This window comes from Nelumbo lutea, chromosome 6, assembly GCF_056320005.1.
Source record: "Nelumbo lutea isolate HS-2025 chromosome 6, American lotus-T2T, whole genome shotgun sequence".
Lineage (NCBI taxonomy): Eukaryota > Viridiplantae > Streptophyta > Magnoliopsida > Proteales > Nelumbonaceae > Nelumbo > Nelumbo lutea.
Genome location: NC_142689.1, coordinates 19,842,272 through 19,862,888, shown reverse-complemented (window position 1 = coordinate 19,862,888; position 20,617 = coordinate 19,842,272). Strand labels below are relative to the sequence as shown.

General features: G+C 36.6%; 1 protein-coding gene and 1 pseudogene across 3 annotated transcripts in view; both read left to right on the top strand.

Moving 5' to 3' along the window:
* The window catches only part of LOC148847778 (protein STICHEL-like 3), a 38,790-nt gene extending 31,317 nt beyond the window's left edge, over positions 1-7,473 (top strand). The window contains exons 6-8 of one of the 2 annotated variants that reach the window (XM_088948144.1): positions 4,318-4,381; positions 4,878-4,963; positions 6,838-7,473. In XM_088948144.1, the coding sequence (XP_088804270.1) occupies positions 4,318-4,381; positions 4,878-4,963; positions 6,838-6,919 (232 nt within the window). In that variant the 3' untranslated portion in view covers positions 6,920-7,473. The remainder of the gene's footprint in view (positions 1-4,317; positions 4,382-4,877; positions 4,964-6,837) is intronic. The other variant, XM_088948145.1, reaches the window with a different exon arrangement.
* A 7,985-nt stretch (positions 7,474-15,458) lies between these two features.
* LOC148847777 (U-box domain-containing protein 17 pseudogene) lies at positions 15,459-18,467 on the top strand (annotated as a pseudogene). The gene is made up of 2 exons (XR_016100889.1): positions 15,459-15,792; positions 16,067-18,467. The product of XR_016100889.1 is annotated as a U-box domain-containing protein 17 pseudogene (transcript).
* The last annotated feature ends 2,150 nt before the right edge of the window (positions 18,468-20,617 follow it).

Below are 20,617 nucleotides of genomic sequence, written 5' to 3'. Positions count from 1 at the left end.
ATTGGAAGTTGAGGGTGTAGTGTTATCCGAATCGATAGAGATAACCCAAGCCTTTGTAAATCACTTCAAATCCATCTTCAAAAGGCCTTTAAATGGAAGGGTTTGGGTAGATGGATTGGAAGAGCCGAATGTGGGAAAAGAGAGAAGGGAGTGGTTAGAGAGGAGTTTTGAATTGGAAGAAGTAAAGGAAGCAATTTTCTCAATGGACAGATCAAAAGCTCTAGGCCTTGATGGCTTCACAATGGCTCTAGGCCTTGATGGCTTCACAATGGCTTTCTTCCTTCTATTATTGCACCCAACCAAGGTGTGTTTGTGGAAGGAAGACAAATCATTGATCAAATCCTGATTGCAAATGCAAGTCTGGAGAGCTTTAGGAAATAAAAAAAAAGGGAGTGGTTTGCAAACTAGATCTATAGAAGGCATATGACCTAGTGGATTGGTCTTTTTTGCTAGAGGTGTTGAGATGGTTTGAGTTCGGGAACAAATGGTGCAAATGGATCTGGGGTTGTATTAGAAGTTGCCATTATTCTATTTTGGTTAATGGAATTGTGCTTGACTTCTTCCTTGCCTTTAGAGGGACAAGACAAGGTGACCCTCTCTCCCCCTTTTTGTTCACCCTGGTTGCAAATGTCCTTGGGAGATTAATTCAAAGAGCTGACTCAAGGAACTTATTGAGAGGTTGGAGAGTAGGAAGGGAGGAAGTTCCACTCACCCACTTGCAATTTGCAGATGATACTATCATTTTTTGTGAAGGTGGGGACATAAATTGGGTGAGAGGTTTAAAATTGACAATACAACTCTTTGAGCAAATGTCTAATCTTAAGGTGAATTTTGATAAGAGTTGTATCGTGGGAGTAAACGCGGAGGAGAGGGTGGTAAGAGAATACGCAGGTTTGCTAGGTTGTGAAGCTTTGAACTGGCTTTTGACTTATTTAGGCCTCCCCTTAGGAGATAACCCCAAGAAAAAAAGCTTCTGGAACCTGGTGATGGAAAAATTCAAAAAAAGACTTGCTTCTTGGAGGAAAAATTATCATTCTTTGGGGGGGGGGGGGGAGGATAACTTTGATTAGGTCTATCCTAGCTAATCTACCTATTTATTTCTTGTCTGTGTTTAAGATCCCCACTAAGGTCTCCAATAGGCTGAAAAAGTTGATGAGGGACTTCTTATGGGAGCCGGGCGATCAGAAAAGGGACCATAGAGTGGGTTGGGAAGTGGTGACTAGGAGTAAGAAGTTAGGTGGTCTTGGGATAGGGGGTATCAAGAAAAGAAATACTGCTTTGTTGGGGAAATGGTTGTGGAGGTTTCCTTTGGAAAAGGATAACCTTTTTTTTTTTTGATAATTATGGACAAAGATTGTGGTTGGCATTCATGGGCTCAAGGACAATGGCTGGGATCCTAGAATTCCAACAAGGTCTGTAGGTGCATCTCCTTGGAGAGCCATCCATGACATCCTTCCAGCTTTCTCCCCTTATATCAGGTATGGCTTCAACTCAGGTAACCTAATAAAGTTTTGGGAACAAACTTGGATTGGGATTCTCCTCTAATGGAACAGTTCCCCTCTTTGTATGCTCTTTCAGACCTCAAGAATGAACCTATCTCTTCTTTTCTTGTTCCATCAGACTCTTCTTCTAGGTTTGGGTGGAACTTGGGGTTGAGGAGGGCTATTAGGGTATACAGCTTTGGACTCTTTGGTATCTTTGTAAAATACTCTTGAAACTGTTTTTTTGGATCCCTCTAAGGAAGACACTAGATTTTGGACATTCTCTCCCTCGGGCACCTTCTCTTGTGCCTCGTTCTTTGATACCTTATCTCAGCCTTCTGCTCCTCTTGGGTTGCCCTTCCCTGTTAGTGAGATTTGGAGAAGCCCATCCCTCCTCGGGTTGGTAGTTTTTGTTGGGAAACTTTCTTGGAAAGAATCAACACAATTGATCTACTTCAAAGAAAGAGATCCAGTCTTTGTTTATCCCCTAATAGGTGTTCCCTTTGCAAAGCTGATGGGGAAACTGGCTACCACCTTTTGGTTTCTTGCTATTTTGCTAAGACTGACTATGTGGGAGTGGGTTTTTTTCCTTTTTTGGGTGTATTTGGGTTCCTCCTGTGGATGTGCAAAGCTTGTTTTCACCCTCCTTCTTCAGTTTGCCTAAGAAAAGAGGGAGAATGATATGGAGATGCATTAGGGCAGCACTTTGTTGGTCTTTGGGGGAAGAAAGGAACTCACGTATCTTTTCTGACGAGGAAAGAACCTATGAGAGTTTAACAGAACTGATTCTGTCAAGGGTGGTCCATTGGCTGAAATCTGTGGACCTATTCACAGATGTCTCACTGGCTGACTTGATGAGAAACTGGAAAGAGATAGCTAACATTACCCAATTTAAGAGGTCTTCTAGACCCTCTTGGATGTCCCCACCTTATGGATTCATAAAACTGAATATTGATGCCTGTAGTGTGGGGAACCCAGGGCCTTCTGGAATTGGGGGTGTGTTCAGGAATGAGGAGGGGATTATTTTAGCTTTTTTCCCAGGCTCTATTGGAGAAAGAGACTCACTTAGAGCTGAGATCTTTGCGATTCTGGAAGGTATCCAAAAAGCTTGGGATCTGAGCTTCAGGAGGTTGATCCTTGATGGTGATTCAGAGGTGGTGATTAGATGGGTAAAGGAAGACAACAGTGGCATGTGGAGGTTTAGCACTGAAAGGAAGAAATTCAAATGGCTTACTAGGGGTATTGAGGTGAAGTACAGATGGGTGAAAAGGAGTGCCAACTCACTTGCTGATGGTCTAGCCAAACAAGGGGCATATAGGGATTCTTTATTTTGGGAAATTTTCTAAGTTTTTCTTGTAATCTATTGGTGGGGAGCTAAGACATTTTATCTCCCCCTTTCTCGTACTTATATTTCTCTTATTTAATAAAAGTTTTCAGTTACTGATTAAAAAAATAAGTGGTTAGTGAAGGATGATGGAAAAGCCACTCTCCTTGATTTATAATTTTTCTAACCTTAGTGGTCTCTACAAAGATCAGCTACCTACTACATTTATCAGATGCCTAATATATAATATCCATGATTGACATCTGAGGTTGCAGTTGAATTTTCTCTTTTAACTTGAGCAATCATAGAAACTCTTTTCCTCCACGTTCATATTTGGGTCTTATTTCAATGGATGACAAGAATTTTTACTAAGAGAGAATTAACAATTATATGATTCTTGGATAAGACAATGCATACTAAAATTTGAGTTTCCAACATATTATGCACAATTCCAAATACTTCCCCAAAATCATTTAGAACAGATCTATCCAGCCCTTGGAAATCTTTTGATCCAATGTCCAGTCAAAGACAAAAGGGCCTATATTTGCACATTAATGCCTGATAGCTGCTTCTTCCCCTTGAATATCCTCTGATTCCATTACTTATGGATCCTCAATAACTGCAAAACGGATCACTGTCAAAACAATTGTTGAGTTAGAGACACAACTGAAGCCGATCAGCAAGATCATTCACATTTCAAGTTAAACGAAGTTTTCTGTATCAACAAGAAAATTTTCCAACGGTCCAGGATTGTCATGGAATTGAGTCAAATGAAGTCATGCAGTCCTGGTGACCTCACAAAAAACAAGGAATAACAGGGGAGTAAAACATGTGGTCCACATTTTAGAATCTCTACTTCCTGATTTCTTCTTTTTTTATTGTGTTCACTTAATTTTAAAATTTTCCTCACTTGGGAAGTCAGGGTTTCTTTTTGTTTTAACTTCTATGCAACTCAGGTCAACTCAACTAAGCCTTGCCCCAATTATATGGCTGTTAATATTTTTTCCCCTTTCTTCTCTTCCTATCATCATCCACCCAGAATACTTTTTTGTAATATATGTTTTTCAAATACTAATTAGAGACAAAAAGGAAATCATGGCTGTTAATATTGCAGTAAGCACCTTTAAAATGTTAAGCTCACTTTGTTTGCTTCTATGCTGTTTGTTTTTATATACTTCTTTGTTGATGCTCATTCTTTAACTTTTCAGAAGGCTGTATTTTATCCAGATTCTTTAAATTATATAATGTTTTGTGTTCTCAAAAATCAATCATTTGGTCTTCGAACTTTTCACATGACATCACAAGAAATATTTTGTTTTAGGTAGAATAAAATCATTTGCATGGAGCTAACAGGATTGATGATCATTGTTTATTGGAGGGTCATACTTTGACAATAATTTGTATACTTTACATTATAGAGGAGAAACATTGTTTCTAACTTGATTTATTCCTTTTTGATGTGAAATTAACTCCACAAACTTTAAACTTACCCCTGGTTTTCTAACTTTACAGGAGATTGGAACCTAGGTCAAGAAGCTTGCTTTGCTGGAAAACATGTAGAGTAACTCGGGGCAAGGTAGTGCTTCCATGATAATAGTCTGCTGATCTTTTTGGAATGAAATTGTCTTTGAGAATGGATCTTTAAGATTTTGAGTCTTTATTTCTTCCCTTAGGATCTTATTTGCTAGTGTAGTCTAATTTTATAGCAAATGAAGTTCACTTGCTAGTTTTTTCAAGTTGCATAAAAGTTCCCAACTGGAGTAATAAACATCATCTTCTTTTTATTAGAAATGATATGAAGTTGCAAAATATTCTGCAAGGGTATACCCTTTCTAGATATTATTGCAAATTACCAGAATTCACTAGTATGATCTACTATGCTAAAGATAATATATGGTTTTAGTCATGAAACATGATGAAACTAGGTGAAGTACCCAGTAAGGTAAATAGTCAACTGATCGGATGTGTATCCAGTCACCCCTCTCAACACCCCTGATAGACAAGACCAACACTGGGTAATATGTGTATATCTATGAATTTGCTTGTTCACTAATGATGCCGATCCCTTGCAGCTTTCACGTTTGAAAATGAGGACAAGGAGATCAAGTTCACTGCTGAAGCTTTTCCCATGCTCTAGATGTCTCTCTACAAAATCAAGGTGATTTATTCAATTTTACAAGAAAATTATGTCATTGCTGTAAAGGCTTTTCTGCATCACTGCAGTTGTATTACATGTATTTATTCATGCTTTTGCTGTTTATAAAGTCAATTGCAGCAGTCTGGTCCTTGTCAATAAAAGTAAAAAATTGTGTAGTCTTTGCTAATAAGTTTGGCCTATGCCCATAGTTATTTTTTCTTCCCCCTCTTTTAATTCTAATTCATTTTTTAAGTCATTTTAAATATCTTGACCGTCCAACAAAAACACCTAAAGTGGAAATAAATAATAGCCCCAAGAAAACCTATACCTGTTTGAGAAATTTATAAAGGATATTATGTAAGCAAGGGTAAAGAGTGTGAGCCTTGGTGCAATGGTTGGGTTGCTCCATTGTGACCTGGGTGACCAGGGTTTATATCTTGGAAACAGGCTCTCTGTGTTTCTGCAGGGGTAAGGCTGCGTACATGGTACATCTATCCCTCCCCAGATCTCATATTGGTGGGAGCCTCATGCACTGGACTGCCAATAGAAGAGATGTTGTATTCAATCTGGTGACTCCATATTGCATCATCAGACCATTCAATATTTTGATTGCACTCTCATTACATGAGAATATGAGATGATTCTTTTGGTATATTCAAATGAATATGCATGAGCAACCTTGGTTTACATGTACAAATATTTTATGCTCATAGGGCTTACTCAACTGCAAATTTGTTTCTTGCTATATAGTACCTCCCTATTTCAAAGATTTTGAGATACAAGCTTCCTTTTCTTTGGGAGGCAGGGGGATAGGGGGAGAACACCCAATAAGCTTTATGCCATAGAAGAGATGTTCATTTGATCTATCCCTCATTAAACTTTTGAAGGAAGCTAAAGGCTCAATACAGCAACTATGCAAGCCCTTATTATGTTCCATATCTTGCTTCAATTTCATAAACATGTTAAATCATGTTCTTTGAAATGGTTTTGTTTAGCATTTTCCCTAGCATTAGAGATTCATAGTTTGGATAATGTTTTCAGAAATGGGTTTCTTTAACATAACTTTCCTAGCATAGAGTCAGGTGTTGTTGTTGCCCTTAACTTGTTTCAAAAGGAAGTTGGTTTGGACTTTGTGGAATTGCTATTGGACTCTTTCTTTTCAATGGAAAATCCTAAGAAAAGGGAAAAGATTCAGGATAGAAAGAATATCTTCAAGAAGTTTGAGAAAGGAAACAGAACAGAAATTTGGGATATAATTATGAAGGAAGCAAAAGCAGATCCAAATTACCATCCCCTAACCATGAAACCACAACCAACCTATACAAATCAAAACCATCTGCTTTGAAAGCAATTTAAAAAAAAAAAAACAAAAACATAGAAAACATGTTCTTGGTTGTATATGTGTTTTTTGTTTCCAAAACTAAAACAAGAAACGTGTCTCTAGATGCCTGGTATAAAAACATGTTTTCATCTGGTGATTGATATTGTTTTTCATGGATCATACAACTGTAGAGCAAAATGTGTTTTTTCTTGCTTGATAAACCCTTATTACTTTGATGGTTTGAAAAACATGGATTGTATTACGAAACAAAATCACCTTATTTTTGCTTCTTGAAACAAAAATGTAATTCAAGAACATGTTTTAATTTTTTGCTGATGTGGCAATTTTGTAAACAAGTGTAAACAAAAGCATTCATGATTCATGTTGTAGGACACCCCCAATATGTTTCACATTTTCCTAAGACATCCAGGGTAAGTTTCTGTGGCAAGAGAGAATAGTCGAATAATTGGGTGTTTGATTTTTTTTTTTCTTTTTGCTTTGTCTTCTAAAGTGCTATTTCCTGATTCTCTGCATGTTTCCACATGCTTGCATATGTGGTACGTTTATGCTAAAGGACATCCAACCACTCAAAATGGTCACCTCTCCATGCTTTCGGACTTCCTCTCATGGGCATTGTAAATCCTTTGTTTGCCTAATAAGGAATAGAAATCATATCGTTTAAGATTTCAGAACCTTGTTTTTGGTAGACGATCTCAGAAACTCAGTAATGCAATCATCCTTCCTTCTTGGACATCTAGTTTCAAAGTGCAGGAGAAAAAATATGATTGATGTATCCAGTTCGAGTATCTGGAACTGTATTCATGGCGTTTGTGAAAAGGAAGCATGTGATATACTGTCACAATCCCCTTTTTCTGTGTTTAATTTGTTCCACTTCTTGTAATGTGTCCACAAGGTCATCAAAAGCTCCTGGTTTAACCCTTTTCAAGGCGCATTCCTGTGTAATAATCAAATTCTAGTATGTTAATATGTGACATCCAGTCAACGTGCTTCTACATATGTTCTGTGAGCTGTTCCCATTTCTGGGTTCTGGATCGTAATCTATTTCTTGTAGATTCTCCATTCCTTACGTAGTCCAGAAATTTATTGTAATTATGATTTGTCAAGTGCAAGGTCTGAATTCTGGAAACCCAGATTGTGAGGACTGACATCTGTGGATCCAAAGCAGGAAATATATATTTAGTTATTACTTTTTTTTTTTGACTTGCACGAGTCTGTGGTCAAAGAAAAACTGTGATTAGTCAAGAAAATTTTCTAAATTCCAGAGGTTGGTTTGAACTCGGAAAGTTATGAAGACATTGAGTAAATTGAACTTTATATCAATACAAATTCTTTGAAAGTTAAAACGAGCTCATGGTGAACCTGAGAAGAGATTAAGGAAAAGACAATAGAACATTTGTTGTAAACCAGAGAATGATCCCTTGTACTAAGTATAGGATTACTATTCTGATATATATATTTTTTAATTCATGTATTCTGATAATTTTTATTTGACACAAATTTAGGTTATTATTTTATTTGATATATTAATTTAAGAGATTAAGTCAAATTTTATTTCTAAATAATAACTCACTTTATGGATCCTACATTATTTGAAATGTGTTTTTTGTTTTCTTCCTTTTAGTACCGCTGTACTGGAGGTAATTACCACTAAATTTTTGAAAAAATAAGATTACATTTGTCTGAGGGAGAAGCTCTCTAGTTTGATATGAGGTGCTGATGGAGCTCAAGTCTTGAACAATACCTCAAACATACCATTAAAGAAAAAACGGATGGTTGTAGACATGGGATAGGTGAGATGATACTTAGGAGTTAGGAGGGTTATCAATAGATCCGACAGACCCGACAGATCCGAACTGGATCAACCAAATTTTAGAGGTCTGGGCATGTTTAATGTGTCCAAATATAATTGGGTTGGGATCAATTTTCGTTGTTTCGAACTGGTGGAGAGTAATACCTTTTTTTTAATGATGTATTTGTAATATCAATATATTATGATGTCCAAATGTGTCAATTTAACAGATGAGTAGGTTTTTCTCGTCAAATTACAGCTCAAAGTATACCTGTCGATTTTAGTCGGATAGTTCTAATTGCAAACCCTATAGGACCCTGTTTAGTAGGGATGTCAATGGGTCGGGTTTAAATGGTAACCCAGACTTGACCCAACCCTATAGGGTCAGGTTTTTTAGAGTGTAGGGCCAGGTTAGGGTTTTGATTTTTCAACCCAAGTCGGGTTCCAGTTTGGTTGACCTGCCCAACAAGGGCATTGATATCCTACACATATGAAAGGTGTTCTTATAAATTGTCTAACTTCCAGCATCTAACCTTAAAGTTTAAGGTTGCTTTCGTGTTTGTTTTGGTTTTTCTTCTTTCATTATGGAGAAAGTGATACCTTCTAATACATAAACCAAATTCCAACTTAAATTTTCTAAATGAAATTGGATTTGATCCTCCCACCGACTTCACAGCACATTGCAGCCATGAATTGGGAGCATCTCCCCATGAATGATAATATACATATATGAAAGTTGTTTCCAATGCACAATGTGCCATGAGGTAGGTGTGGGAAGCAAGTATGGATTCTTTCGAAATGTGTTATATAAAAAGACAATTGAAACATTGTGGGTTGGGTCGATATCAAGTTGAACCCTATAGTGTTGGGATGGGTTCGTGAATTATGTTCAGGTTAGGGTTGAGGCAAACCCATGCCACATCTGACCTATTGGCATTCAGATCCGACCCAATGACAGCTCTGCATAGGGTGGGTCATTAGGTCGATCTGATTTTGTGGATATGGGTGATTGCCTCATCCTATGGGTGGCCAACCAAAATGACCAATTGGGATGGTTAGGATTGACCGGATCTCCCCACAATGCAAAGCACGTAGAAGTCAGTGAACCGACTCTACCAGCCTCCAGATGCCATCTATTTCTAACTTTCCTTGTTGGACTTAGAATTTTGTAGTCTTGCAGATATGTTTTACCAGTAAGGACTTGAAAGACTGATAAGTTCAAAGGAGATGACGGGAAAAGTTAAGAATACGTGTTGGAATTGGTTTGAAAAATCAGTCTGGTTTCTGGTCATGGCCTAACCTCTTTCAAATTGAATTGCAAAGTTTGATGCAAATTTGTTCAAATAGGGGTATGCAAACCCAGTTCAGTTTTGCACTTGTAAATTTACAGTGTCTTTTCATTGTGATGGTTCCAAACGTGGATCTCAAGGCTAAACCAACCTATTTTACATTGACATAGTGCAAAAATAATTGAAAAAGCAAATCTACTTGTATATATATATTATATATATAAAACGCATTCTTATCAAGCACTTGCAAAACTGAATCGAAATACAAGTTCACTTTAGTTCTACATTTACATTCTTTCAAATGCAACCGGGAACCGAAATAAAAAGAAAGGGGTGGCCCACTTCTTGGTGGACTAAGCTGACTGTCTTATAGGGTTGGATTACTCTCCTCCATTGGATTGGAATCCAATGATAGAAGTATTAATTTAAGGGTTTATTTTTATATTATAGTATGGCAACCTAGTTAAGAAATTGATTTGACCAAAACCCTTGATGTCTCCATGGCTATGATAGCAACCACTGTGTCATTAGTGTCCAGAACGCGCGTTCGACAATGATTACTCGCAAAACAAATGACCCAGCCCAAATACAATCAACCAATGATGGTGGGCCGTGGGTTGCTGGATCTTGAAATTATTGCTGCGTGATGACGAACTCCAATATGAAACCCAGAAACCGTGTATCTCTCCTCCTCCACGTGTACGGAAGTTAAACAAAGCTTTAAGCTTCAAATATTATGGGGCTAGATGGCCCCGGGTCTCACATGGACCCACATGTCAATTTTATAGATGATCGGTTTTGATTTTTTAATCTGATCTTATCTCATTATTAAACTAACTTATCAACCCATCAGCACTATCAGTGGAATTGCCGAAATATGAACACAAGAATGATATTGACATCGTATTACTGCCACTAAGATGTACAACGTACAACTTCATGTGGGACCCACGTACTGGCCCATCTATCATCTCTGCATCATCATCATCGTTGCAGGAAAGTTAGGATAGGACGAGTCTTTAATTTGAATGCATGGAAATTGATGTTGCTTGTGGGCCCACCGGCCCCACCCCATATTCCAATCCTGGTGATTAGAATAGACGGAGAGTACAGTACGGCCGCGTGAAATGGTAAATGTGGATCCCGCTCGAGCACTTCGAAGTTCGAAATCATCAAGAGTTGAATTGTTGAATTGAAATGATTTAGACTGATTTGTGACCGTCTGAGTCGCCTTCAATCAGCTTAGTGCAATTCACAAGATAACAGTGTTCCGGGAATTGGGATCTGCTCCTGTCACAGCGCGCCTCACAGTTACATCCCACTCTGTACTGGAAATATCTCACAAAGCGGGTGCGTGTCACGTATTTCACAGATACTGATAACTTAGCACGTGCTGTTATTTTTCACTCGTCAGGCAATGTTTTTGAACCTTCGTTGATCCTGACGATCGAACCGTTCGGCCCGATAACATTTTACTCCAAATTCGATCTCTGGCCAAAGATCGAACCTTCGTTGACCCCGATGATCTGTTGATTCGGGTAATTAAACAGTTGACCTGTTTGACTGTTTTTTGTCGTATTTTTATTTTAATTATTTTTAATAAATTTATTTTTTTGTTAGAATGAGCCATCCATTCTAATGGGATGATCAAACCGTCAATCCAAAAATCAATGACCAGAACAATTCCTATTCCAAGTCGATTTTCAAAACATTGCTCGCCAGTGATATTAGGTTGAAGGATCAAAGTACGTTCTCGAAAATTTGATAATTCAATTTAAATATCCAATAAATTAGTCAAGCGTTGTTAGAACTTAAAAGAAATTATGGCAGGATTTTGTTACAACATCAATTAGGCTAAGTTATACCAATTTCGAACCAAACTATTTTTGGGTTATATGTTATTAAATAAATTTGTATGCTTTAGCATATATCTTAACTTTTATTATTTTTATTCATTTTATTACTCTTAAATGTGACGTAAAAGGCTTTTTTGCTAAGTGACATTTTAGACAAGAGTTTTTAGGATATTTGTAATTAGGAAAAGCTGAATCTTATCCATCTTAGCATTATTCTTGGGTTATGTATTATCTAATAAATTAAAAGAAAATGAAAAACTAAAAGGGACGATAGAGAGCAAGTTACTTTTTTATTAAGCTAATTTTAAGTATATATATATATATATTGATTTTAATTAAATTATGTTTTTTATTAATTTGTATCATTTTTTATTAATAAAATAATTTTTCTAAGTCTATTATCACTTTATTATTGTTTGTATTGATAATTTATACTTTAATTTTTTATTAAATTTTAAAAAATTAATTTTACTAATTTTAGAGGAAGTTAATAAAACTAAGTTATTTAATTTGTTTTAATAATAAGTTAATCATGTAAAGTAAGTTTCCGATTTTTTGTTTTCCAATTACTTTATGATTTTTAGTGTTTTCTTGATATTACTTTTAATATGTTAAAAATTTTATGATTTTTAGTTAACATTTCTCTTATTTTATCGGTTACTTAAAAATTATGGTTCTATTTTTTTTGTTATTTTTTATTCTTTCAAAAAAAATCCTTATTTTATCATTTTTTCTATTATCTTCCCTTATTTTTCTATTATTTTCTAATTAAAAATCGTTTTTAGTGAAAAATTCCCTTATTTTCTCTTGTTTTCAAAATTGCATAATTAGGTCAAACTAATTAATCAAACTAGATTGGTTCAATTTAGTATAAAATGGTAATTAAAGCTAGCGACTGAACGGTTTTGGGGTATTCAAATCACTCGACCCTATTCTTTTTGTTTTGAGAATTGCATAACCGGGTTTAACCAATCAATTAAACTATATTAGTCCATTTTAGTATCAATTGGTAATTGAATTTAGTGGGTTGAACGTTTTTGGGTATTCAAATAACCCGACCCATGAACATCATATTGATGCATAGCAATTTTTAGGTCCTTCATTTTTCTTTTGCTTTCATCTTCTCTTTAGAAACTAACAAAGTTGGGGAAATAACTTGATCCATTTGATCTATCATTCAATGCATCAAAAAGCTACGTTCGTCACAATGGAGTTATAAGATAAAGGGCAATTCATGTTCACAAAAATTAGCAGTGAAATTTTCACATAATTTATAGAAGAAAAATTAGTAAATTTTTAATAGAACTTTTTTGAAAATATAACAAAAAATATTTTATTAAAAATTTAAAAAAGGGAGAAATGAGAGAAAGGGTGACGTGAACAACCTTGCTTTATGTATAATATAGATAAATGTACAAAATAATATATTTAAGGCTGTGTTTGTTTGCGGTGTAAATACCGAAACTGTGTAATTAAACACTTGGCTGGTCCGGTTTTATAGCCGTTTGGATGGAGTGAAATTAAACACCAAAAATCGAATTTTACATCAATTCTATTCACATCAAGTTTTACATTGATAATCGATGCAAACTATAATTTTGATAAAAACGATGTAAACATTTATATTGATAATTCCATTTTCCATTTACAATGATCCGTAACTTTAAACCGATCAGTGTACAACTCCATCGGTGTAGTTGTACTTTTACACCACATTCAAATGCAGTGTAAAGGGTTGTGCTAGTATTCAAATTCGGTTAATTTATAGGTTCAAATCTAGACTAAAAAATGAACAAATCTCTACAAATTTAGCATATCAAGTAATATCTAAATAAAATCTGGTTATGGTTAAGGGGATATCTAAATATGATTTAAACGAGTTTTATTAAATCTGATCTTGTTAGGTTGATTTGAATTTCAATCCATTTATAATATTGGATTGCATATGGATCTACCCTTATTTGTGTGTGCATGTGAAGTCCTATACAAGTTATTTTGATCACTTTTTAATTTATTTTTCCATTAGGCTCAGTTTGGGAAGAGTACATACAAATACAAATATGTGCATATTGTATTTTTAAATCTTGGTTTTTTACACTGTACATATTTCTATTTGTACCTTTTCCCAAGCTGAGGTTTATATACTATATTAAAGACGTTTTTAGTTCACTTTATTGATAACAGATAATCTGAATTCAATCCAAATCCAATCTTAAACCAATTGATAGAAAATTCAATTTGAATCCAAATATTTATAATCAAATTAGGATCTAGGCCATGTTAAAAAACGTGAGGACGAGGATGTTCTACAAGACCATATTGCATTTCTGTATGTTAACAATATAACTGGTGAATAACCCCTAACCTTACTTTGTAGCTGCAATTGCTACTTTCATGGCTGAGACCATTCTATTCAGATTTCAGAGTATGATGAATTTGCTGCAAGTTAGCAAGTTAACTTGAACAATCCATTGAGTCGTATGGGTGAGAATATATATATATATATATATATATATATATATATATATATATATATATATATATATATATATAATATGGAATTTGTACAACAATAGGACTAGTAGTTGTTTAAGATAAAAATTATTACAATAAGAGTGAAGATAAGAGAGTTTTTTTTTTTTCCTTTTATATATGCCCAATTCAATCTAATACATTTTGCAACTCTAATACAATTGGTCATGTAAAAATTGCTATATAGATGCATGGTTTTTATGCAAGCTAAAGCTTTTATTATAGGGTAATATATTAGTTAAACTAACTCATTTATAGGCCGAAAATAGCTATTTCACACCTAGGTTCAAATAGTGCAATTAATTGGTACATAATGTATCACTGATTTTAGGCTATTTTGAATAAAAACATACACGTGAACTGTCAATTATGCATTAAATTCAATGCATAATACATAAGTTCATATTGCCTTGCAACAAATAATTTAATCATAAGCACTAGGTTTTTCTAATAAATTCAAAATACAGATTGGAGAGGGTTGAGTTTAGCCTAATATAGTATCCTACTTATATCCATATGAGTTATAAAATCCTAAAACTCATCCTTGCCCCAAAATCCCATCTTTCAAACCAAAAAAGCCCCATAGGGACAGGTACACGTTAACAGGGTGGAAATTGCCATCTTGTAATTTTTGAGCCAGACTGAAAATTCTTTTACTTTTACTTTTTCAAGAGACATTATATGGAGATTGGATTCAGTCCTCACAGCCTTTCGAGGGGAACATCTCCATATTTATATGTTTTTATTCAATAGAGATATTCCCAACGCACAATTACAAGTGTTTGTAAGTACCATGTGAAAACTATTTTATAATTACTGAATCCAAATTCAATTACATGAGTAATATCTTCAGCTTCATGCCATTATCATTATATAGTGGAAAAAGGAGTTTCTAAAAAATCTTCTTCTATCTTTAAAGAAGAATTGCATGAGCCATTCTTTTCTGCATTAAGGCTACAAATGGATTGATTGCACTGCATTGCATTCGATTCAATTATTTATAATTAGATCAAATATGAATCCACCTTTTTTTTTTTATTTATTGGGTATTTGGTAGTCTTGAAGGACAATTTTGAACCAGTGGGAACCCGGTTCGACCAACAACATGCTTGGAGTTTCTGACCTCCGGGTTGCAAAGCATTGATTGTTGTAGGCTTGTAGCGATAGATTGCACAACTAAACACGCTCTCATTAATTGGGGCAATAAACTCCAGTTACCGTAGCGTTGACATACATCACGATTCACGAGGCCCCACTCTTCGAACGTTATCTATCTGTCGTTGCAATCGTTATAACGGCCGTTTATAATAATATAGACTTGCGACCTTAATTTCAACGAACAAAATTCAGATATTAATTTTAAATTATTAATTATTAAAATATACTTTAATAGTGAAATCCTAATGCCGTTATAACACCGTTAGTAACGGTTAGAACGGCCGTTGGAAGAACCGTGCTCCACTGCGTTCTGCATTTAGTGAGAGGTCAGAAGTTGCTGCATCTCATTCATTCTCTTGCTTCGTCGGAAGGCAAAAGATTTATCCTTCACGTTTCGGGAAGCCGTAGAGATTCGACAATAAATTTGGGACTATTTTGGTAAGGTCAATATCGTCTATTGGAAATATCTCTAATCCAGAGAGAGAGGTGAGCAGTGAGAGAGTGAGAACGGAGATATTAGGTCAAGGAAGATAATTAATTTATTAGAGAGAGAGAGAGGTGAACAGTGAGAGAGTGAGAACGGAGATAGTTAGGTCAAAAGAAGATAATTAATTTATTAGAGAGAGAAAGAGAGAAGAGAGAGGAGAGAGAGTATGTGTGTGTCTCGTCAAATACGATGGAAGTCGTTTTCATGGAGGCAGCGATGAAGTTTCAGGAGAGAGAAGATGAGAAGGAGAAGAAACACGATAATGGATTCTCCTGCTAAACGCGGAAATGTCGTAAGCTTTGATTCGGTGCTTTAAAAGGGATTCCGCTAGGAACTCGGTTGCAGCGTTCTGAAGATTCAGGCAACAACTTGGAAGTGGAAGAAGAAGAGAAGAACAGTAAGAGATCTTCTTCATATCTTCGTTTTCGTCTGTTTTTGGTTCTCTTAGATTGACCTTACAGATTTACAGAGGAGAACCAGGAAAAAGACGGGATTTTTGTTCTTTCTCTTTTTATTGCCTTTTCTTTTTTTTTCTCTCAGACTGTAAAATATTGGAGCTGGAGTGATCTTGAATTTGGAGGAGATTGTTTTCCTCTTCTTCAAAGTGCTCAGATCATCATCTTAAATAAAAAATTATTCTTTTTGTTCTTTTCATGTGGAAAATTTGATAGAGGGATCGAGACGCTCTGTAAAAGTCAAGTTTGGGGAAAAAGGTTTTGTTGGATTTCGTCAGAAGCAGTAAAATAAAAAGTGGCGGAGCTTTTGAAACCCTAATTTGGTATCTATGGCTTCGGCTGCTATTTTCTCCTCTTTGCGAAGAAGAAGATCGCCTTCCTTGGAGGCTTTCTTGGCTCCTGTTCATCTCAGCGAAGTAGCCCTTGTTCAGGCCCTTGGTATCGTCGCTAATGAGTTGATGTCGTCTTTCTCACATCACCCGCATCCTTTCCAGAAACGAAATTCTAGATCCCTGATTCGGAAAATTGATGTCTTCGTCATCCTCTTTGATTATCTCAGAGACTCTGGCCGCAGTCTCCCCTCCTCTGCTATTCTTTGCCTAAAGGAGCTTTATCTACTCATATACCGATCGAAGATACTTCTAGATTACTGCTCTCAGTCGAGCCGGTTGTGGCTTCTATTACAGAATTCTTCGATTTCTGGCCACTTCCATGACCTGAACCAGGAAATATCCACTATCCTCGACGTTTTGCCATTAAAGGAACTTGATCTAACTCAGGACATCAGAGAACAGATTGAGCTGCTGAGGAAACAGGCTAGAAGAGCCAAGCTGTTTATTGATCAACATGATGATGAGCTGAGACGGCGACTCTATTCATTCCTTGACGAATTTGAGCAGGGAAGGATACCTGATACTGCAGAACTGCAGAGTTTCTTCATGGACAGATTGGGAATTCGGGATGCCAAAATTTGTAGAGCTGAGATTGAATTTCTGGAGGAGCAGATTTGTAACAATGAGGGGGATGTTGAACCTACTGTGTCGCTACTCAATGGGTTTGTTGCTCTCACAAGGTACTGCAGATTCCTGCTTTTCGGATTTGAGGACGAAGAAGTAGGTTCTGGGAGTCAGAAGAAAACACGGGGTGGTCTTGTATATCAGGAAATTGGGGACACTTTCCTCACCATTCCAAAGGATTTCTGTTGCCCAATCTCGCTAGATTTGATGAGAGACCCAGTTATAATCTCAACTGGCCAGACCTACGATCGAGCTTCTATTTCCCAGTGGATGGAGGAAGGTCATTGTAGCTGCCCAAAGACGGGGCAGATGCTTTCTCATACACGTCTTGTTCCCAATAGAGCTCTCAGAAACCTTATTTCTCAGTGGTGCACAGCTCATGGAATTCGCTTTGATCCACCGGAGAACCTGGATCCACCAGCAGAAGTTGTCGCCATGCCAACTTCTACTGAGGCTGCAATTGTAGCTAATAGGGCAACGGCTGAGCGTCTCATCCAACAGCTGTCAAATGGGTCACAGGGGGCAAAAACAGTTGCTGCTCGTGAGCTGAGGTTGCTAGCAAAGACAGGGAAGGAGAACCGTACTTTTATTGCAGAAGTAGGAGCAATTCCCCTTCTTCGACAGTTACTCTCATCACCAGACCCAGTTGCACAAGAGAATTCAGTAACTGCAATCCTCAACCTATCCATTCATGACAAAAACAAGAGCCGGATTATGGAAGAAGAAGGATGTTTGAGATCTATTGTTGAAGTTCTAAGATTTGGGCACACAACAGAGGCAAGGGAAAATGCTGCGGCAACACTTTTCAGCCTCTCTGCAGTTCATGACTACAAGAAGAGAATCACAAGCGAGGAAGGGGCAGTTGAATCCCTGGCAGGACTTTTGAGAGAGGGAAGCTTGAGAGGAAAGAAGGATGCTGTAACAGCACTGTTTAATCTGTCCACACACTCGGAGAATTGTGAGAGAATGATAGAGTCAGGTGCAGTAACAGCACTGGTGGGAGCATTGGGAACAGAAGGAGTGGCAGAGGAAGCAGCCGGTGCATTGGCCTTGATTGTTAGGCAACCAATTGGGGCTGAAGCAGTTGAGAACGAGGAGCTTGCAGTGTCAGGATTGATTGGAATGATGCGAAGGGGAACTCCAAAGGGTAAAGAGAATGCAGTGGCAGCATTGCTTGAGTTGTGCCGGAGTGGTGGCACTGCTACAACTCAGAGGGTGGCTCGGGCACCAGCATTGGCAAGCTTGCTTCAGACTCTACTATTTACAGGTACAAAGAGAGCAAGACGAAAAGCAGCATCACTTGCTAGAGTTTGCCAGAGGTGTGAGGCTGCAGCATTGCCCATGGAAGGGTATGGAGTTGGATATGCATTTGTTGGCAACTCGGCTTCAGATCGGAGTTCAAATTTTGCTGGGGATGTGTCTGTTCCAGTTTCAATATCTGTGCCGGTTTTGTAGCAGCATACATCCGACTGTAATTCCAAATTATTTTTTGTTCTCCATTGTTGTTGGTAATATTTACATTATATTCTTTCATTGAACTGTCAAGGTGACGAGTGGGACGAGAAAAATTAAAAGAATACAATACGTGATATGTTTAGTAAGAGCTGTGTGTGTTATGAACATACAGGTCACGTTATTTTCTTTCTTTCTTTTCTTCTTTTTCGACAGGTGATTGCAAGTTAAGAACAACCTTTTGCAATGATTCAACTGCATGTTGCGGAGACAACGGGTCTCGGGATATTTTCTTTACTGCATTGAATGGGAGAATAAGCTAGAAAAGATTTCGAGATTACTTATTGTGTACATGTCTTCACGGTTTATTCTTTTGGAACCCGCTTTTTGAGCCATGTGGGATACGTTTATTTGACTGTTCCAAATAATAGTCTGTATGGATTGTTTCTTTTCAACTCCAGCAAATAGAATTTTCAAACACTACGAGATAAAGTGGCCCTAGTTGGCTAGTTTGTTGAAGGAATATTAGACCCACGGGAATATATACCATCTAAAATGGAACTGAGGGCTCTGGGGCCCTGCCCCTGCAAAATTGAGCTGAATTTCCCTCCTCAGTTCTATATTTCTGCCTGATTTGAATGCACCTAATCTGCTACCAAATTGGCCAATTCTTCTGATTCACAAACAATTTGCCAAGGTTACATCTCGTTGCTGTGCAAAGCAAATTTTATTTGCACTCGTCTAATTTTTGTTTGGATAGACTCCTACTTTTGAATTTTTAAAAATATCTAAGTATAAAGTACATAAAATATTATTTATTTTGGTATTTTTGCTTTGAAAACTGTTTCGATAAAAATTTTTGAAAGGTATGTTTTCCAAAACGAAAGTACAGTTTTCTGTTTGGCAAAAGCACACCCATTTGTAGTTCTGGTGGTTTTAGGGTCTGAGATCGGTGACGGTAGTCTGACTCTAGCAGTGGCGAGTGGAGATAGGGTTGAGAGTTCTATCAAAGGGTGGTGTGACTGACCATTTGCACGAAAAGGAAAGTACAATTTTTTCAAAAGCATACAGTATAAAAAGCTGATTTCGTGCTTTTGGGGTTTTTCATACTTTTAAAAGTATGAAGGCAAAAAGTATAAAGTGTACAATACAAATGGTATATTGTGTTTTTTGTATTTTTATACTTTCAAAAATACAAAAGTATTTTATAAATTCTGGTTTACTTTTGCTTTGGATTTGACCTTGTCTTATTTGTTTGTGAGAAGTAAAATGGTGTAGTCTCACCTTGTAATCATACGAAAGACAATGGAGGTAGGAGGGTTATTTATTTGGGAATGACAGGAAGCAAGATGATATTTTCCCCATTTCATGTGAGAGAGGAGGAAGGTGGTGCAAATTTTGCATCAGTTTTGAAATGCAAAATTTACATTGCTAGACTGCTAGTGAGTGCGAGACAAAACATTTTGCATCAGGTAACAGTGCAAATCATAGTTACAAACAAACAGATGCAAAAATGAACTAGGTACAAAATTCATATATGATTCAGATTTGCACTGCAATCAAATGCAGCCTCAATTGCAAGCCAAGCCATGTGAATTGAACCAAAACCACAAACGGGATATTAAGTTGATACTTGATACGAATCAATGCATGAGACAAATTCCCAAGAAGGGATGCTTTGATCAATTCATGGCTTGATGGAGGGGGTCTTTTAGTAACTAGATGCATCTGCAATCCTGAGAGGATTAGTAGACCACATTGTTTAGTTGTAACCTGTTAGTTGGTGTTGGGCTGAATGAAAATGGCAACAGTAGTAAGCTCCATTTTATTGACCAAACTGCCTTACTGTTTTGTTAGTTTCCTTCTTTCTAATGACAATAGAGAACCGGTACAGAAAGAAGTCAAGTTCTCATTTTGCCCCGAGATTGAAATTTCAAAGTTTCTGCACAAGAGGAGATGCTGATTCAGAAAATTTATGGCATTCTTTTCTTTCATGATGCCACATGACTCTTAGTATAGTTGTCCCTTTGTTAACTCTTAGCTTCCTACAGTTTGATCTATTTTATCGAACTAGTAATGATGGGAATTTTTCAAGGTGTTGTGGGTTGAATTCAGACATAATAATAAGATCAAATTAGATTTGAAAAATGTGATCCGTTTGTTGATTGAATCAAATTCAGATATTGCTTTGGATCCAATTCAATAATATATGAGATTCAGATGAAAGTGAACCTATTTGTACCCATTTACAATATATAGTTTCTTGCTTTATGTTTGGTTTTGTGAATTTATGCTAATT